The following is a 16,928-nucleotide window of genomic DNA, read 5'->3' on the forward strand; positions in this document are numbered from 1 at the left end:
AGTGAGAGTGGGAGCCCTGGAGTGAGCAGTGTGCTTCTCCTGCAGCTCTGTGAAGGGATTTTCATTTCTGTGTTACTGAGTAGAAAGAAAATATTGACGATGAACTGGAGAGTGAAAAATAGGAAGAAACTTGATGGGAATTGGACTGTGGTTTCGAGTGCTATATATTACAGAAAAATCCTCTTTTTGCTCAAATAGGATTATATTTGTAGGTAACTGTATTATATATTTATTAAAATTCATGTGAATAGTTAAAAGGCAAGAGTTGTGGACGTGAGGGGATGGGGCGGGCGGGGAGGGGGAGTAATGAATTGAAAGAATAGCATTAAAGCATATACATTACCATATGTAAAATCAGGTAGTCAGTGGGAATTTGCTGTATGACACCGAGGACGCAAATGCTCTGAGACAGCCTAGAGGGCTGGGATTGGCTGAGAGGTGGGAGGGAGGTTCAGGAGGGAGGGGGCATATGTACACCTGTGGCTGATTCATGTTGCTGTATGGCAGAATCCAATACAATATCATAAAGCGTTTATCCTCCAATTAAAGATAAGTAAATTTTTAAAAAAGACAAGCTGTATAATTTTAAGTTTCTTGATGGCAATTTAACATTGTTTAATAACTGCTGCTATTTAGGAGAGGCCCACACAAGTAGTATCTAATTCTATTGAACTTATTCTTAATACAATTTGCATAACTGACTACTGTAAGGAAATCTTAATTTGATCTTTTATTTCAAACAGAAATAAACCTTAATGTGTTCTGATTATACAAGAAAAATACATTCAGTGTTAAAATTTTTCACAGACAATGCAAAAGGGATAAAGAAGACAATTTGAGAATTAAAAAATTATGGGATTCCACTTTTACGTTTTAAAATTCTTTTAATAAACAAAGTATCCTTTTGAGCTTTTGCTAATTTTATGACTTACTAAGCCTTATTTCTATTTGTCTAATTTCATATATGAACAAATTAACTCAGTTTTCTTATGCTTGATATCTGGACAGTGAAGAAAGAAACAGTATTTATCAGGGGTTGTTTTAAAAGTATATCTAAATTCTAAAATACTGAACTAATTTTGTCTTCTTTCTCACGTTTGTTAATAGGCTTTTTAGTTGAAATCTTACCACCATGGAAATATTTTCAAACTTTGCTAATTATTTGCAACTCAGGAAATGATTTCTCTGATTGATGTTTATAAACTTATTTCTGTCATGTTTTGTAAATCATCTCAGGTAATTTTAACAAGGATAATCAGTGAATTATTTTGTCATTTTTATGAGGTAGTGTACAAAAGTGTGAATTATGAAGTCATACAAAGGTATTTTTTGTTTCAATTCTTATTAAATATAATCTTTAATTTTCAGTCTGAAGACTTGACTGTGTGTCGGCTGATGGTCCCAAACTTTTCAAGCCAGACTGCCTGTCTGTACACTGAAAGTGCTGTCTACATGTGCTCCACAGGGACTGGGAAGCTTTCTCTTCCTCAGGAGAAAATTGTTTTTAATACACAAGGTGGGTAATCGGTTTTGGAAAGCAGGATCAGGAACTCATTAGTCATTCTGAGAAGTTTTTGTTCTCTTTGCAGAAGCTTGGCTTCAAGTGTGCTACCTGTGATAACTCAGTGCCATACCTATAGTTGCCGAGAAACTGGGAGGGTGGGAGAGCCCAGTTTTACTATAGACAGAAAATAGTAACATCTTCCCCAGAAGAGGCCAAGAAAGAAAGAACTGATGCTCAGAGAAGTAATTGTTTGTTCCTGGTCAGTAAGAATGACTTATTCTGAGTTGATATTCTTTAAACAAGTTTGTTCAGACCCCTGGGTGAGAAGAGTCCCAGGCACTGGACTCATGCAAGGGGGCTGTGGTGGGGGCGGGGGTGGTGGTGTTGGGGGAAGCCAACCAGGAGTAGGAAAAACAAGCAGATAGTATTTATCTGTAGGGGCAAAGGGCAAAATCCAGGTGAGCAGCAGCATGGCACCTTGATTGTCTGGTCCCAGCCCCAGAGCCTTGACTGGTTGGGTGAGATGCTGTTAAGGCTGCAGGCAAGCTTAGACCTTTTCCTTGCCCTCCCGTTGGCTTACTCAGTAAGTCAGAGTAGGATTGACGAGCTGTTGCTCTGCGTCTTGCAGAAGGGACGATTTTCTTGTTTGGTTCACTGTACTCACTGCTTTTGCACACCACCATGGAGGACTCAGCCTGCCTCTGCAGATAGCGAGGAGCCTTGACTTGATGCAGGGCTATAACTGGGTTCAGAGTAGGAGTAACACAGTAAAGGGCTGTCAGCAGGATCGTCTGCTTAGGGAAGTAGATTTAGGAGGGTATTGTTTGGTAATATGTATTTGATTGCGTATTTTTCTTTCTCTTAGGAGACAGTATTTTAGGAGCTGGTTCCTGCGGGGGTATACCTATCCTTTTCTCTAGAAACAGTGGATTGGTGTCTATTACTTCAAGAGAAAATGTGTCCATATTAGCAGAAGATCTTGAAGATTCCCTAGCATCTTCAGTTGCTGGACCAGGCAATGAGGTAACATGGTTTCATAATTTGTTTTTTTTAAATACAATTGATTTTGTTGTAGTTGTGTAGTTGCTAAGTCATGTCAGACTCTTTGCGACCCTATGAACTGTAACCTTCCAGGCTCCTCTGTTCATGGGATTTCCTAGGCAAGAATACTGGAGTGGGTTGCCATTTCCTTCTCCAGAGGATCTTCTCCACCCAGGGATCAAACCCACGTCTCCCACATTGCAGGCAGATTCTTTACCACTGAGCTACCACGGAAACCTGTTAACAAAGGATTTAAACATTTTTATTGGACTATTTCCCACAAATGTTTGAAAGTCATACAGTTTTAAAAGAGTTATGATGAAGATGTTAGTTCTTTTCTCTCTCTCATTTCCTTTGTCCTCTTATTCAGAAGCAACTACTTTTAAGTCTCAGGTGTTTTTTTATTTTTTTGGTGTTTTCCTCCATATTTCTAAGTAATAGGTGTATATTGCTGTCTCTCATTCATTATTTTTCATCATCTGTAGACCTCCTGTTATTGAAGACGAGGACTTGGGGTAACTTACACTCCTCTGCCTTGCCTTTATCATTCCAATATACATTTTTTCCAATCTAATGGCAATGTGAATGTTGTTTTACAGTCCAGAGTGAAGCAGTATGCTGATTATATTTCTTTAATGTAGTGTACAACTTCATGTGATGCTTGGAGTGGACCAACTGTATATTTGCTTACTTTTGTCTGATACCGGGTTTAATCTCCCATCATGTTCCAGCAGCTCTGTAGATGTCTTTCTCTCTAGCTTTGCCCAGTCACATGTAGAAACCCTGTGCCTGCTGTCTGCTCCTTGTCCTCGGGATCTGTCACCACACCACTCGAGTTTGCCTGGTCTCCTCCCCACTCTTTCCTCTGCTTTCCATCTTTGTGTAGCTGGAACCACAGATGTGTGGGGGGTTGAGTCTCTTTTTCTTCTTGGTATTCCGGGATGATTTTTGAGGGGAAAGTGGGGTAAAAACTGTCATTTTTTTCGCTGTCATCTTGAAGCTCATAATCTATGAGATTTTTATCGTTCTTTTAAGCATTACCACTTTTGAGTAATTTCTGTTTGAAGAATATGTAAAGTATATAGACTTTTTGTGCAATTCAAAATGAAAATGATTTAGTAACAGTTTCAACAGAAAGTAACTTTTTAAAAAACTTTCATTCTTTTGTAATCATGTAGTTTTCACAATCCTGCTATATGTTCTGAAGCTATCTTAATAGTATTCCATTTCTTTTAAATTTCTCTGAGGTTTTTCTTTAAGCTTGAAATCAACCATTATGATTAGAAATATACTCTCTGATGTAAGGGTAAGCCTATCCAAAGGCTGTGTTGTGATGAAATCCCCAGATAATTTTACTCACAATATAATTCCTGAATTACATGTACATTTTCTGTAGGACTTTAATTAATCATTTGATGTTCCCATAAATGTCTTAAGTATATAAGTCACTGATATAGAGAGTATGGCAAACAGCTTGTATGTCTGTGTTGTTTTCCTCATAGCTTGGTCTAATTTTTTTGCAGTAACTAAGAATATTCTTATACCTTCAACTCTAAACTATAGTTTATTATTTTACAGAGTGTGGTTTTTGATACTTCTACCAAGAATGAAACTATTCCCCAGGAAGATAAAACCAAATTGCTCAAAGCTGCTTTTCTGCAATTCTGCAGGTATAACAAGTTTTTAAGATTATGGCTCTCTTGATGTCCAAGGACACTTTACTGACATTTGCTCCTTATCTGTTGACTAGTGGGAGTGAGTTGAAGGAATGATGCCATCACGGAGGTGTTTTTCTGAGCTTAGTACTTTAGCAACCTCTTGTTCTGATTTTGGCAGCTGGGGGAGGGTTCCAGCCAGGCTGGGAAGAGCATGGTGTGACACAGCCCTTGCCCTTGTTGCGACACTGTAGCACTAGAAATGGCAGTTGTAGAGGTAGCTTGTGAGCGTCTCTTATGTAGGATGTGAAGGCAGTGAGATTCCATACCAAGGTTATCCTAGCTGTTGTAAAGTGTTGGCCTGGTGGTTGAGTTTTGTACTGTTGCAGTCACCACAGAACTCTCTGGCTTACTTAATACAGCTCCTGGTCCTGCAGTTCAGCTGTTCGGGGTTACGCTGGGGGTGGCAGTTTTCCTGGTCCTGCCTGAGCTCGTGCGTGGTCTGAGGTCAGTAGCCAGCTGTCTGGCTACACTTGCCCGCGTTGGGCCCTAGCTGGTCGGTTCCGTCTGCCTCACATGGTGTCTCTTCATCTAGCAGGCTGCCCTGGCCTCTCTCAAGCCTCAGGGTTCCGGGAGCAGGAGAGAGCAAGCGTTGCTACATGAGCGCTCCTCAAGTCTCTATCTGGTCATGGTTACTAATATCCCAGGGACCCTGGTGAGGTCCGGGGGGGGGACGCTCACAAGAGGGTGTGCACAGGGTGGAGCAGACAGCTGCACTCGCTCCGTCACACTTGCTGACTGGGTACAGTCATCTCTGCTTGTCCCCCACACACATTCTGCATAGTATGTGCCTGGTACCTTCCTTAAATGTTGTGCATTCCATTTATGTTGGAATTAACACTCAGGAAAATTGTGATCCAGCCTTTGCTCTGCCCCTAGTTAGCTGTGTGAGACTGGACAGACCGCTTATCGTTTCTGGAGTTCTGGTTCAGCAGATCTTTGTTTTTAAGAGACATTCATACTGTACCGCCTCCATTCCCCTCACTCTCAGCTCATGGTCCCGTAACTCCACTCCTCGTGGTCTGGTGCACGGAGGCGCCCTCTCAGCTTGAAAGGGGAGGTGCGCTCATGTCTGGAAAGTTCTGGGCTGTTGTAGTGATGGTCTGTTAAGCTTAGTTTCTTGTCCAGAGGAGGGCACCATCAGGTCAGTTTTTGGTTTCTGTTTTTATATAATATTCTTTTAATCTTGTTTTATTGCATAGTGTTCAATCTGACTGCCAAGATTTGGATTAATACTATGAGTTTATCTTGTATAATTTTATCCTTTGTACAGCTCTGACAGTCTTGTCTCATCTCAACGTTTATCTGGTCATAGAGTCATTGTACTAGTTTCCTATGCCTGCTGTAATAAGTTGCCACAAACTGGGTGGCTTAAAGCAATAGAAATGTATTCTGTCACAGATCTGGAGGCCTGGTGTCCAAGATGGAGGTGCCAGCAGGGCCAGCTCCCTCTGAGACTCTGGGCCAGGACCACTGCTTGCCCCTCGCTGGCTCCTGTGGCTGCGGCCACTGGCTCTCTGGGCCACATCTGCACCCCTCGGTTGTCTCCACTGTCACCCGTGGCTGTCTTCCCTGAGCACCTGTCCTCACACATCCTGGTAGTGACACCAGTCATTGGATTTAGGGCCCACCCCAGTCCAGGACAACCTCATCGTAACTCAGCTGATCATATCTTCGGAAACCTCATATCCCAGTAAGGTTACATGCGGAGTTTCTGAGTGTACTTGGTTTTGGGGGAAACACCATTCAGCCCAGCATAGTCATTTCTAAATGTTTTACTGGAGAAGATGATTAAGTACAAAAGGGGTCCCTGACTTTAAGTGCTGATAAGTATAGTAACCTTAGGACTGGTGTTATTGGGCTTCTAACACAACTGTGCCTTCTACTTATACTGTTTAGCATGAAGTACCATGAGATTAACAAGTAATCATTTCTGGGATGGTATCAGCCAATAGTCTTTAAAAAATTAAGACTTTTCACAAATGGAATTATACCTTTAAAGCAGCATTTCTCAGTCTTCTCACTGCTGACCTTTGAGGCCAGATAGTTTTTGCTGGGGGGCTGTCCTGTGAATTGTAGAGCGTTTAGCAGCATCTCTGGCCTCTTCCCTTTTGATGCTGGTAGCATCCTTTTTCCCCCAGCCTGTGACAACCGGGATTATTTCCATGGGGCCCAAACTGGTGGGTAGTTTAAATATTTAGTGTTTTGTAAAGCTAACATTACTGTTTTTTAGTATGGTTTCTTTGAAATTAATTTTCTTTTGATTTTCATTTTGCTGAACTCAGTATAAATATAAAATCTTGTTCGTGAGAATTTTGAGAAACTTCGTCTTTTGAGTAAAATAGTTCATTATCGAGCGCTCTTGCCGTAGTATACTTTGTATTCCCATAACCTCTAGCACAACTAGGTTTCCAGCTTCAGCCTTGCCTTTAACACTTTTTGGCAGTTCCTCTGTGTGTCTCTGATCAGCTCTGTCTCCTGTACTGCCCAGAGACCATTTCAACCCTCTCTTCACGTCCTGTGTCCCCATTTCTCCTCTACCCTTCCACCCCCGCGCCCCCCAGCAGTTGATTCAGTCCCCTGTTCCACAGAGAGAACAGAAGCCATGAGGCCAGCTCCCTGTACTCACCACGCACAGGCTTACCTGCATCCCGGCTCCTCTTTCTCCTTACCTCCCTGGAGAGCAGGAAGAAGAGTTCTTCCCGAGACCCGTCTCTGTCTTTGTTCCGAGTGCCACTGGGTCCTGCTTCCCTTGAGACTGCACTTTGTTAGTTACCCTGTCCTAGATCTCTGACATGCCGTTCTTAAAAAAGACCAGTCTTTGTGTCCCCTTTGAGCTAGAATCTCTTTTGCTTGTTCCTGGTCATAGCTAAACTGCCTGGAAAGTGGTCTCCAGTTGTTACTGTCTTCCAGATTTTCCTCTCTCTACTCCCAATCTCTTCTCCTTCCCAGGCTTCACTTGCTGAAGAAATACAAATCTACCTTGCCCTGGGCCAGTACGTATGACGACCAATGTCCAAAAGCAGTTGTGTGTTCCACAGGCAGCTGATTGTAACACATCTGAAACTGGGCTTGTCTTCTCCAAATATTATTCTTTCTTTCCTAGCCTATGTTCCAGCCACATTCAGTTGTTTAGACTCGTCTTTACATATCAGATCCAACCAATGGCCAGAATTTCCCTCTTGTATCTCTTTCTCTAGTATCTCTTTATCTACTTGTCTCCTTCTCTGCTGCAGCTACTGCTAGTGGAAACTCTATCCTCTCTTGCCTGGATAAATTTCTGCAGGAACTTCCTCACTGTATTTTTATCCCTCATGTCTGATCTCCCATCTCCATAGCATAGTTAGAATGATCTTTTAAAACTAGAACAAATCACGTTTCCTTCTAGGCTCACACTCTGTCACATGTTCTCTGAGACCTTCTGCACGCTGTCCTTCAGTTGCTGGTGTTGCTGAGAGGTCTGCCCTGGACCCTTCTTCCCTCTCTCCTCTCTGGGTGATCGCCATCCCCCAGGCCTTCCCTTCTCTTGACGCAGGGGTGCCGGGTCCTGTCTCTGCCGCTGTGTCTCCCTCCTGCAGTCACCCCAGCCTTCCTGCACCTTCTCCTCCAGGAAGGCTCCCTGCCCCGCCGGTGGCTTGCTTTTCTCCTCCGCGTGCCCTGTGGCCCTCTGTTAGTTTCCGAGTGTGTGTGTGCCACCGCCGGTTTGCCTTATTCCTCCTTTCTCCTGTAGACTTTGTGAAGTCTTGCCGGTGTTCTGATGTTTTGTTTATTGTTCTGTCTCCAGAGCCTGCATATCGTAAATGTTTAGCATATATTTGTTGAATTAAGGAATGGATAATTGTCTCCATTTTAAGTAAATGTTATTAAAAGTGATAAACTTTGGGCTAACATATGGGATTTTAACTTCACGATTAACTTTCATGGTGAATTTAGTACTTTGAGTTGTAATACTTTTTTTTCTAATTTTATTTCAGAAAAGATTTAGGTCATGCTCAAATGATAGTTGATGAGCTGTTTTCCTCTCACTCTGATTTGGACTCCGATTGTGAGCTAGACAAAGCTGTCACCCAAATCAGCGTGGACCTGCTGGACGACTACCCAGCTTCTGACCCGCGCTGGGCTGAGTCTGTGCCTGAGGGTAAGAGCATCTGAAGAGTAATGTTGCAGGGAGGTCTGTTTCGAGAAGAATATTCTGGTTCTTTTGTTCAGGCATTTCTTGGTGCATATTTTTTTTTTTTTATTTTCTGAAATAACTTAGTATTAATTCAGTATTTTGTAAAAGTTTGTAACTTTCCTTATAGCAGATTTTAAAAAGGGCTCAGTGCAGGTAGTTCCCTGGTGGTCTAGTGGTTAGGATTCAAGAGTGTTCACTGCCATGGCCTCATTCAGTCCCTGGTCAGGGAACTGAGATCCTGCCAGCCATGCAGCACACCCAAAGTAAGGAACAGCAACAACAGAAACCCTGCCTCATCTATTTTACTTACACACACACACACACACGCACGCACGCACACACACAGGCATGCATGCACACGCACACACACACACAGAAAGGGCTCAGAATAGATCTGCCTAGTAGAACAGAAACGGAGGAAACATTGGAGCAAATCCTACATGTTGTCTGAAGTAGATTAATTAGCTCTACTTAGCTTTGTCAGCATTTTATTTCTAAAAGGAAATTGGTGGCATAGGTAAACATTTGGCACTTACCGGCCCCAAATTAAATGATAATTTTAGCATAACTCCTGAATTTGGCCAATAGAAATTACATGTTTTTCTAACAGCAGCAGTGATCAAACCTTGGCCTGTAGAAGTGGGCACATGTTCTGCCCTGGGTCTTCTCCAGATTGTTCCTCTTACCCTCCAGGCAGCATTGGGCTACCTGGTGGTTCCCAAGGACCATGGAACGGTCTCAAGAATCCTTTCTCTCCCTAATTTCCTACCTAGTAAGTAGCAATAGGCTCCTTGGAGACTTGGGAAGGAAACAGCAGTGCTCACCTTCTTTGTTTTGAACTGTCAGGCTTAGAATAATACAAAGTGATGAAGCTAATAGTAATATATTTGTGTTTTGAATAACTGTGGTATGAATTTTATCAAAGCCCCAAAGGTTTCCTATAAATTTTAAACCTCTTGGGTAATGTAATTAATAATTGCATTGAAAGGTCATTTCTTTCCTTTTGTATAGATTTTTCTCAACCTTTAGTAGCAGTAGTTGTTGTCAAGCCAGCGTGTCATGTGTTTGTCTTGTTATTGTTTCACCAGAAGCACCTGGGTTCAGCAACACATCCTTGATTATTCTCCACCAGCTAGAAGACAAGATGAAAGCCCACTCTTTCCTTATGGACTTCATCCACCAAGTAAGCACCCCGTTGCTGTGAGCCCCGAATGGCTGGACTCCTGACTTTGCTGTGCCTTCTGTGGCTCTCCCATGACAGCAGGAGACCCTTTCTTGCTGATTCTGGGATGTTTCACTGGGTGGGACGTGACTGCTGTTGTCCATTTTCTTTGCTGACTTACGTAAACAATTCCAGGGCTGGTAGGGACCTGTTACTGCAAGAATCAAAGCTGCATTGAAAATAAGATGAAAAGGAGAAAAATAGTATACTTCAGCAAAAATGTTATTTTAACTTTTCTTGTTACATTTTATGACACCTTGCTTTTCATTCAGATGTACTGTGTACTTTTATGTAAAGTTTAGGTTTTCCTGAGTTGATTTTGTATCATTAGACAGTGAAGAATCTGAAGGTGATGACAGGTTTTTCTAATACATAGATGTTTAATTTAGAGGTGCCATTAGCATCAAGTACTCATTTAAAGTATTCCTCTTTTTTTAAGGGAGAGGGAAATTGCCATTTATATTGTGCCCAAAATTAGACAATGTTTTTGTTGCTAGACAGAGTTGTTACATAAAATCACCTATCCTTGCCTTGTTGATCAATTGTGTCTCCCAGGCATAATCCAGAAAAGTTAGATTATTCCCATTTTTCTGTGTTTTTCTCCCACATTAGAAATGTCTCTGTTGAAAAAACTGCAGTCAGCTCCGTAACAGAGCACTCTGTAGCGGTGGGCTGGCCTGAGTCTGGCCCAGCATGGCAGCCTCAGTCCCCAGCAACTGCTGAGTAATCAGAATTGCTGCTGCAGCTGAGGAACTGAAGGGTTTTTTTTTGTAATTGACTAACATTTCAGTCACTACTTTGTTGGATAATGGCTACCTTATTGGACAGCGTGGTTCTAGAGGATTCCAGAAATGTCTTGGTTGTTTCTAATCCTGCATACCGCTTCACTTTTAATACACGGTTTGGCTCCTGTGTACTCTTCTTGTCGTGACAAGACAACTTTATTTATTCATTGAGTTCTTCCTTTTCTTAGTATTTTAGGTGGGCTACAGATCAATGGGGAAAAAACACATTTTCTCCTGATGTAATTGTCAAGTGTATCAGTTAACTATTAATACATAACAAACACCCCAGGATGTACTCAGTTGAAACAACTCAGTGGGTTTGACAGGTAGTCCTGCTGACTTCCCATGGGCCCCCTCCTTGAACCACATTTGGGGTTGACTGAGCTGGCACATCCCCAGGTATCTTACCTGACGGGCAGGCGGTGCTATTCAATCTGCTGGGGCCTCTTGGTTCCTACCTACCTAGTCTCATCCTCCTCTAGACTGGACTGGCCTCCTATGCCAGTGCTCTCCTCCAGGGAGCACTCTGAGGAGGTGAACTTAAGGCTGTAGGCTTCAGGCATCACATATTGTCATTTCCACCAAAGTGTCATTGGTCAAAATAAGTCACAAGGCTAGGCCAGATCAAAGGGATTGAGAAATTGATTCTGCTTTTAGATGGGAGAAGTGGCAAGGTCACATTGCCAGAGGGTGGGCTTGTTGGCATGGGAGGAGTCCGTGGCCCTAACATGCCACACTAAGGGAACGCTTAGTTCTTGGAGGGCAGGAGCAGTGGAGCTGGAGCTGGTGCGGCATCTCTTGTCACAGTCTCCCTGGGCTCAGACCCTCGTGGAGTCGCACAGCTGCTGGCAGCAGTGTCTGTTGCAAAGGAATGTCTGTCCAGATCTAAAAATCCCACTTTGCCTGCGCCTTTATATTTCCTTTAATATTTAGAGCTTATTTCATTGAAAGATTTGCATTAATAATCAGGGAAAATGTGCAACTACATACTTGTATCTACAGAAATAGTTTTAAATATAAACTCTCCTTCTTGAGGCAGAAATAGGCATCAAGTAAAGAGGCAGCTGATGCAGAGGGTTAGAGACCCCATCCTACCCCTGGCTTTAGGGTTCTGGAACAGGAAGACTGCTGAGTTTCTAGTTCCAAAGGTCTGGAGTTGAGAGGAGTTGATTAATGTAGGTAGAAAAGAACGATTTTACAATTCTTTGATAACCATAAGCAATAATTTGAGGAGTAAGGTAGGGAGAGACAACAGTAGTTGACAGAATCTCTGGGGTCACTGTAATCTTAGAAAAGAAACACCTGTACTTTCTTATAGGTGTAAATTGCCCTGGCTGGGTGCGTGGGTGCGTGCGTGCATGCGTGCGTGTGTGTGTGTGTGTGTGTGTGTAACAGCCCCAAAGACAGACAGTGGGAGATCTTTCTGGGGGAGACTGGGGCCAGCCTCTCTGTGCCCACTGTGCTTCTGGTGGAATTACGACCACATCCTCCTGTGTTTTACTTTGAATGCTCTCTAAGAACACATGTTGGTTTTTCCACAAGGTCGGCCTTTTTAGACGTCTCGGCACTTTTCCAGTGAGAGGGATGCCGATGGCCACACGGCTACTGCTCTGTGAGCATGCCGAGAAGCTGGCTGCTGCCATCATCCTTAAGAACCACCACTCAAGGCTTCCTGACCTCATGAACACAGTGATCCTGATGGCTTTGAACAAGAGGGACTGTGATGTCCCGTCCAACCTGACGCCTGCAGATGTCTTCTTCAGAGAGGTGAGATGAGCCCCCTCCTCCCCTTAGCACGACTCTGGAGCACTGCCATTTACTGAATGGACCCCCAGCAAGGAGAGGGTTGAGGACAGAAGATCTCATTGAGTTTTGAATTGAACTCCATGTTTTCTGGTTAAATTATCGCTCAGAAGCATCACTCACGGATCACTTTCCCTGTAAATGAGAGCTTGGGAAGTTGACGACAAAGTCCTCTCTGTCATGTCTGATGTTTTCTCTGTGCTTCCCCACACCCCTCTTGACTCTGCCCTGGAGGGCATCTCCACAGTGGGCTCTCCTGCCCCTGCATTGCTGTTGGCTTTGATGGAGCGGCAGCGCCGTCGGGTCAGAGCTTGGAGCATCGTCCCCACCTTCTTTCCCTGCTGCTTCTGCCTGTTGGCTGCGCCTGCTGTTGGACCAGCCTCCTCTTCGGCTGCCCTCTTTGTGTGTCCAGCAACTGCTCCATCCCCGTGCCCCTTCAGGCCTGGAGCGAGTCGTGTCTCCCTGCCTCTTGTAGCCCAAGGCTACACTGTCCTGTCTGAGTGCCCTTACTCTTACCCGTTGCTTTGTAGATAGTCCCTTCTCTAAACTCTTCTCAGCTGCCTGCTAGGATCCTGCTCTGCATCTTTTTTTTTTTTTTGACTGTGCTGAGTCTTCACTGCTGTGTGTGAGCTTTTTCTTGTTGTGGAGCACAGGTGCTACTTGCAAGGGCTTCAGTAGTTGCCCTATGGCAGGTAGAATCCTCCCGGACCAGGGGTCAACCTTGTCCCTTCCATTGGCAGGCGAATACTTAACCACTGGACCACCTGGGAATTCCTTCCACTTCACTTTTAAAGTCAGATTTATTTTCAGAGAAAAGGAAAACCTCCTGTAAACTTGGGAGGGAGAAGAGATGAAGGTGCTGGAAGTCAGCCCACAGCTCTGGTACCTGAGTGAGTGCTCCCAGCCTTGTGAAGGACAGGGCTGCCTCCCGTCTCCATGAGTGAGCACTGATACCACGGCCCAGGGCCACTGTCTCAGTGGGGACCACAGGGCCTGCTCTGAGCCACCTGCAGCAGTGTTTTGGGCACGCTGATAGGCTGCTTCTGGAGTTCATAGTCCTTCCTGGAATTCTCCCTCCTACCTTTGTGGCATTATCTGAATTTAGAAACAGTGCTAGCCTTCCCTCAATTCTGTGGAATCGTTTTTTGCATTTGGGAAACTTCTCTGTTTGGTGCCTCTAATTTTGTTTCCTTCCTCCTACAATTTAGCTATAATCTAGCAACTAGTAGCCTCTGCCAAGAGTCTCTTTTATTCTGAGTATTTCATGTACTGTAACCTGAAAATAATTTGACACTGAACTATGTTCAGATCTGTTGACTCCATAAATGTATCTAGTTTGACAAAGACATCATTTTTATACGTTTGGGTTTGTTTTCTAGGGAATGTAAGGCAAAACATTTTTCTGTTTTATTTTCTTTTTTAATCAAGGAAGTATGCCTGAAATCTGAATTAAAGAAAGACACTCACCTCAGGTTTTTTTATCTAACCAAACTATTGTCATTCTTTTGTTTCCCTTTTTGTCTTTTTTTCCCCATGTTCACCTTTTTATTTGAATATTGGATTTAATAAGGAAAAAGATGCACTGAAAATACGTTGTAGAAAAAAATACACAAAACAGGATCACTTTTTAGAAGTATAATCACCATAAAGAGAAGGGTAGTTCAGGTCCTGTGGCATCACAGGACATCACATGTCCCATAACTGTTCCTCATACCCCACTGAGGATGGGACAGGAGAAGGTTGATTTGTCCTCCAGATACAATGTCTTAATTGTCCTTTCCTGCCTTAGCCACGTGGCAGGGTTGGTGCATTTGCACAGATCTCCAGTTGTGAGTGGAGGGAGAGTGGATCGTGAGCACAGTTCAGCTCAGGTCAGGCAGAAACTGTGCTCCTGACCAGTTTCTTTTTTATTGGGAAGGTGCACTCAGTAATTTAACAAATTACCACATCACTTATGTTCACAGTACTCTGCAGGGACAGCACTATTTAGGTGCACTTGGATAAGATAAGATAACAGTGGTAAATTAGCCAGAATTGTGCGTTGTCCTGTTTAAGGCATGACGGAATTGTCACCAGAGAAAGTAAACAGAAATAAGATAATTTAATTACTCATCCCCTGGATTTTAAGATTTTGAGCTATGGAAAACGGAAATTAAGTTTTGGTAATCAGTGCTAGCATCTAGGATGTGCTATGTGTTAAGTTGCTTCAGTCATGTCCGACCCACCAGGTCATGTCCGACCCACCCACTGTAGCCCACCAGGTTCCTCTGTCCATGGGATTCTCCAGGCAAGAATACTAGAGTGGGTTGCCATTTCCTTCTCCACCTTTTTGTCTTTATTCATACATAATTTTACATGATAAAGGTTTTTTTTTTTAATTATTGATGACAGATTGAATTGAGCAAGAGCCTGATTCCTTTTTTTGACTTTTAGATCAAAGTACTAAGCATATAGGTTAATTGAGTATGTGTACATTTTCTAGTTAACTGGGGAAAAAAAGGAAGAGTCTGAAACTTATCAGTTAGAAGGATACATAATTGATGAGTAGTACCATAGGATATGACAGGAGAAAAAAATTTAAACTATGATTGGTTCCTCAAAAGAACACTCCATATAGAAAATGATAATGTTTAAGATTGTTTACATCACCATTTATCTTCACTTCTTTTTACATTTACTGGTCTTTGGGTAAAGTTCTAAAGGTCCTTCCATATAGCATAATCATAATAAAAAAAGAGAATTCAAGAAAAACGAAATCAAGAGAACTGAAGAAGGAATACATAAGTTTAATATGGATCAATTTTTTTTCTTTTTACCTATCCATCCACTTGGAAGTAGTAAATTACATTATAAACAGGTATTAGCATTTTAAGAGATGAATTGGTTAACCAAAGTTAGGCTCTGATTGCTGGGCAAGGTGATCTTGCAGTCCAGGTAAAAGATAAAGTAATACAGGCTCTGCTTGAAGGGGCACCCTCCGCCTTGCCTCCAGTCTGGGAAGGGGCCCCACAGCTGCTGGGGCTTTAAAAAGCAAGTTCACAGCTTCAGAACTGTGTTGGTTCAGCTTCCAACTGTGTTGGTACAGCTTATGAGCCATGTTTGAAACCACTGAACACGTAACATATGTGATAGCAAATGTTTGTATTTAGCAAATGTTTTGGCATTTTATTTGCTCTTATGTTATTTTCTGCCTCTATGTCACATTTGCTTTCGTTATCTTTTTCACATTAACAGTGTAAAAAACTTACAAATTCCATGTGCCAGAGGTTTCTTGCTCGGGCTGTTAGGATGCCTTTGAGGGACACCAGAAATACTAAAGGAAGAACAAGATTTGAAAGACAGTTGACTTTATTTGGGCTGCATTGTGTGTGTGTTTATGTCTTGTTCCTTCAGCTGGTTTGTAAGCTCCTTGAGGGCAGCAAATCTGATTTCCATTTCTTTTTATCTTTGCGTGCCCAATGCTATGCCAACTCTAACTACCAAGTAAATATCCACCTGATAAGTTAAGGGGGGTGAAAGCTTAACTGTGAGCTGAAACTGGAAGCAAATGTTTCAGTGCTTAACATTTTTCCTCACTTACCTTTATGTGTTAATAATTAATGATAAAAGAACAGTTATAAGTTATATATTTAGTTTCTATGTAGCTACTGTTGCTGCTGCTAAGTCACTTCAGTCGTGTCCGACTCTGTGCGACCCTATAGACAGCAGCCTACCAGGCTCCCCCGTCCCTGGGATTCTCCAGGCAAGAACACTGGAGTGGGTTGCCATTTCCTTCTCCAATGCATGAAAGTGAAAAGTGAAAGTGAATTCGCTCACCCGTGTCTCTTAGCGACCCCATGGTCTGCAGCCCACCAGGCTCCTCCGTCCATGGGATTTTCCAGGCAAGAGTACTGGAGTGGGTTGCCACCGCCCTCTCCAATGTAGCTACTACTGTTCTACAAACATTTCTATTATGTCTAAAGAAAATAAATTCCTCAAAGAAAGAAATTAGCCTGTTCATTAGCCAGTTGAATCACTATTTTTATCCATTGCTTCATTTGTTTAATTCATTAGTTTAGGGTCTTACATTGTAATGTGACATTATTTGTAACCTAATACTATTTAAAGGTGGCATTGAGCCTTTATAACTCTAATAAACAAATATTTCAGTTACTTGATATTTAAATAAAAACTCTACCTGCTAACAGTTCAGAATTTGTTTATTTATCAGACTGTTATTTGGGCTCGCTACCTTTTAAAAGTTAGGAGATTCTAGCTTTCCTTGGTTTTTAAATTTGTTTTTGTCACTAACTATCCCCCTGACTACTAAGCAGAGGATGTAACTTAGTGAGAAAAGCCTGCTGGGTCGATTCTAGGCAGTTGTGATTGTCACCTGTCAGCATGGTTCCTCTTACTAGTGGGTGCTGTCTCTGTCCTCCGCAGGCATCCCAGGTAGATACCATCTGTGAATGTTTACTGGAGCACGAGGAACAAGTCTTGAAGGACACGTCCATGGAATCAGTTGAATGGGCGGAGGTGGTGATCAATGTGAACAGTATTCTCAAGGTACAAGCATATGAAGATTCTAGCAAATCAAAGCCCAGACCGTGGACAGAAGAGAAAGTGGTTTCCGTATTCCTAGTCTGCATCACCAGCAATCCATAATGGGTTAGCCATTTGTTAATTCCAAAAAGTTAGGAAAGCA

At 42.7% G+C, this 16,928-nt stretch overlaps 1 protein-coding gene across 1 annotated transcript in view; it reads left to right on the top strand.

Annotated features, from left to right (window-relative positions):
* The window catches only part of NUP133 (nucleoporin 133), a 55,811-nt gene that overhangs the window by 17,144 nt on the left and 21,739 nt on the right, over window positions 1-16,928 (top strand). Inside the window, exons 10-16 of the mRNA XM_052640169.1 lie at window positions 1,369-1,516; window positions 2,370-2,527; window positions 4,124-4,215; window positions 8,235-8,398; window positions 9,523-9,617; window positions 11,984-12,208; window positions 16,667-16,789. Of these exons, the coding sequence (XP_052496129.1) occupies window positions 1,369-1,516; window positions 2,370-2,527; window positions 4,124-4,215; window positions 8,235-8,398; window positions 9,523-9,617; window positions 11,984-12,208; window positions 16,667-16,789 (1,005 nt within the window). The remainder of the gene's footprint in view (window positions 1-1,368; window positions 1,517-2,369; window positions 2,528-4,123; window positions 4,216-8,234; window positions 8,399-9,522; window positions 9,618-11,983; window positions 12,209-16,666; window positions 16,790-16,928) is intronic.

Source organism: Budorcas taxicolor, chromosome 5 (genome assembly GCF_023091745.1).
Source record: "Budorcas taxicolor isolate Tak-1 chromosome 5, Takin1.1, whole genome shotgun sequence".
Classification (NCBI taxonomy): domain Eukaryota; kingdom Metazoa; phylum Chordata; class Mammalia; order Artiodactyla; family Bovidae; genus Budorcas; species Budorcas taxicolor.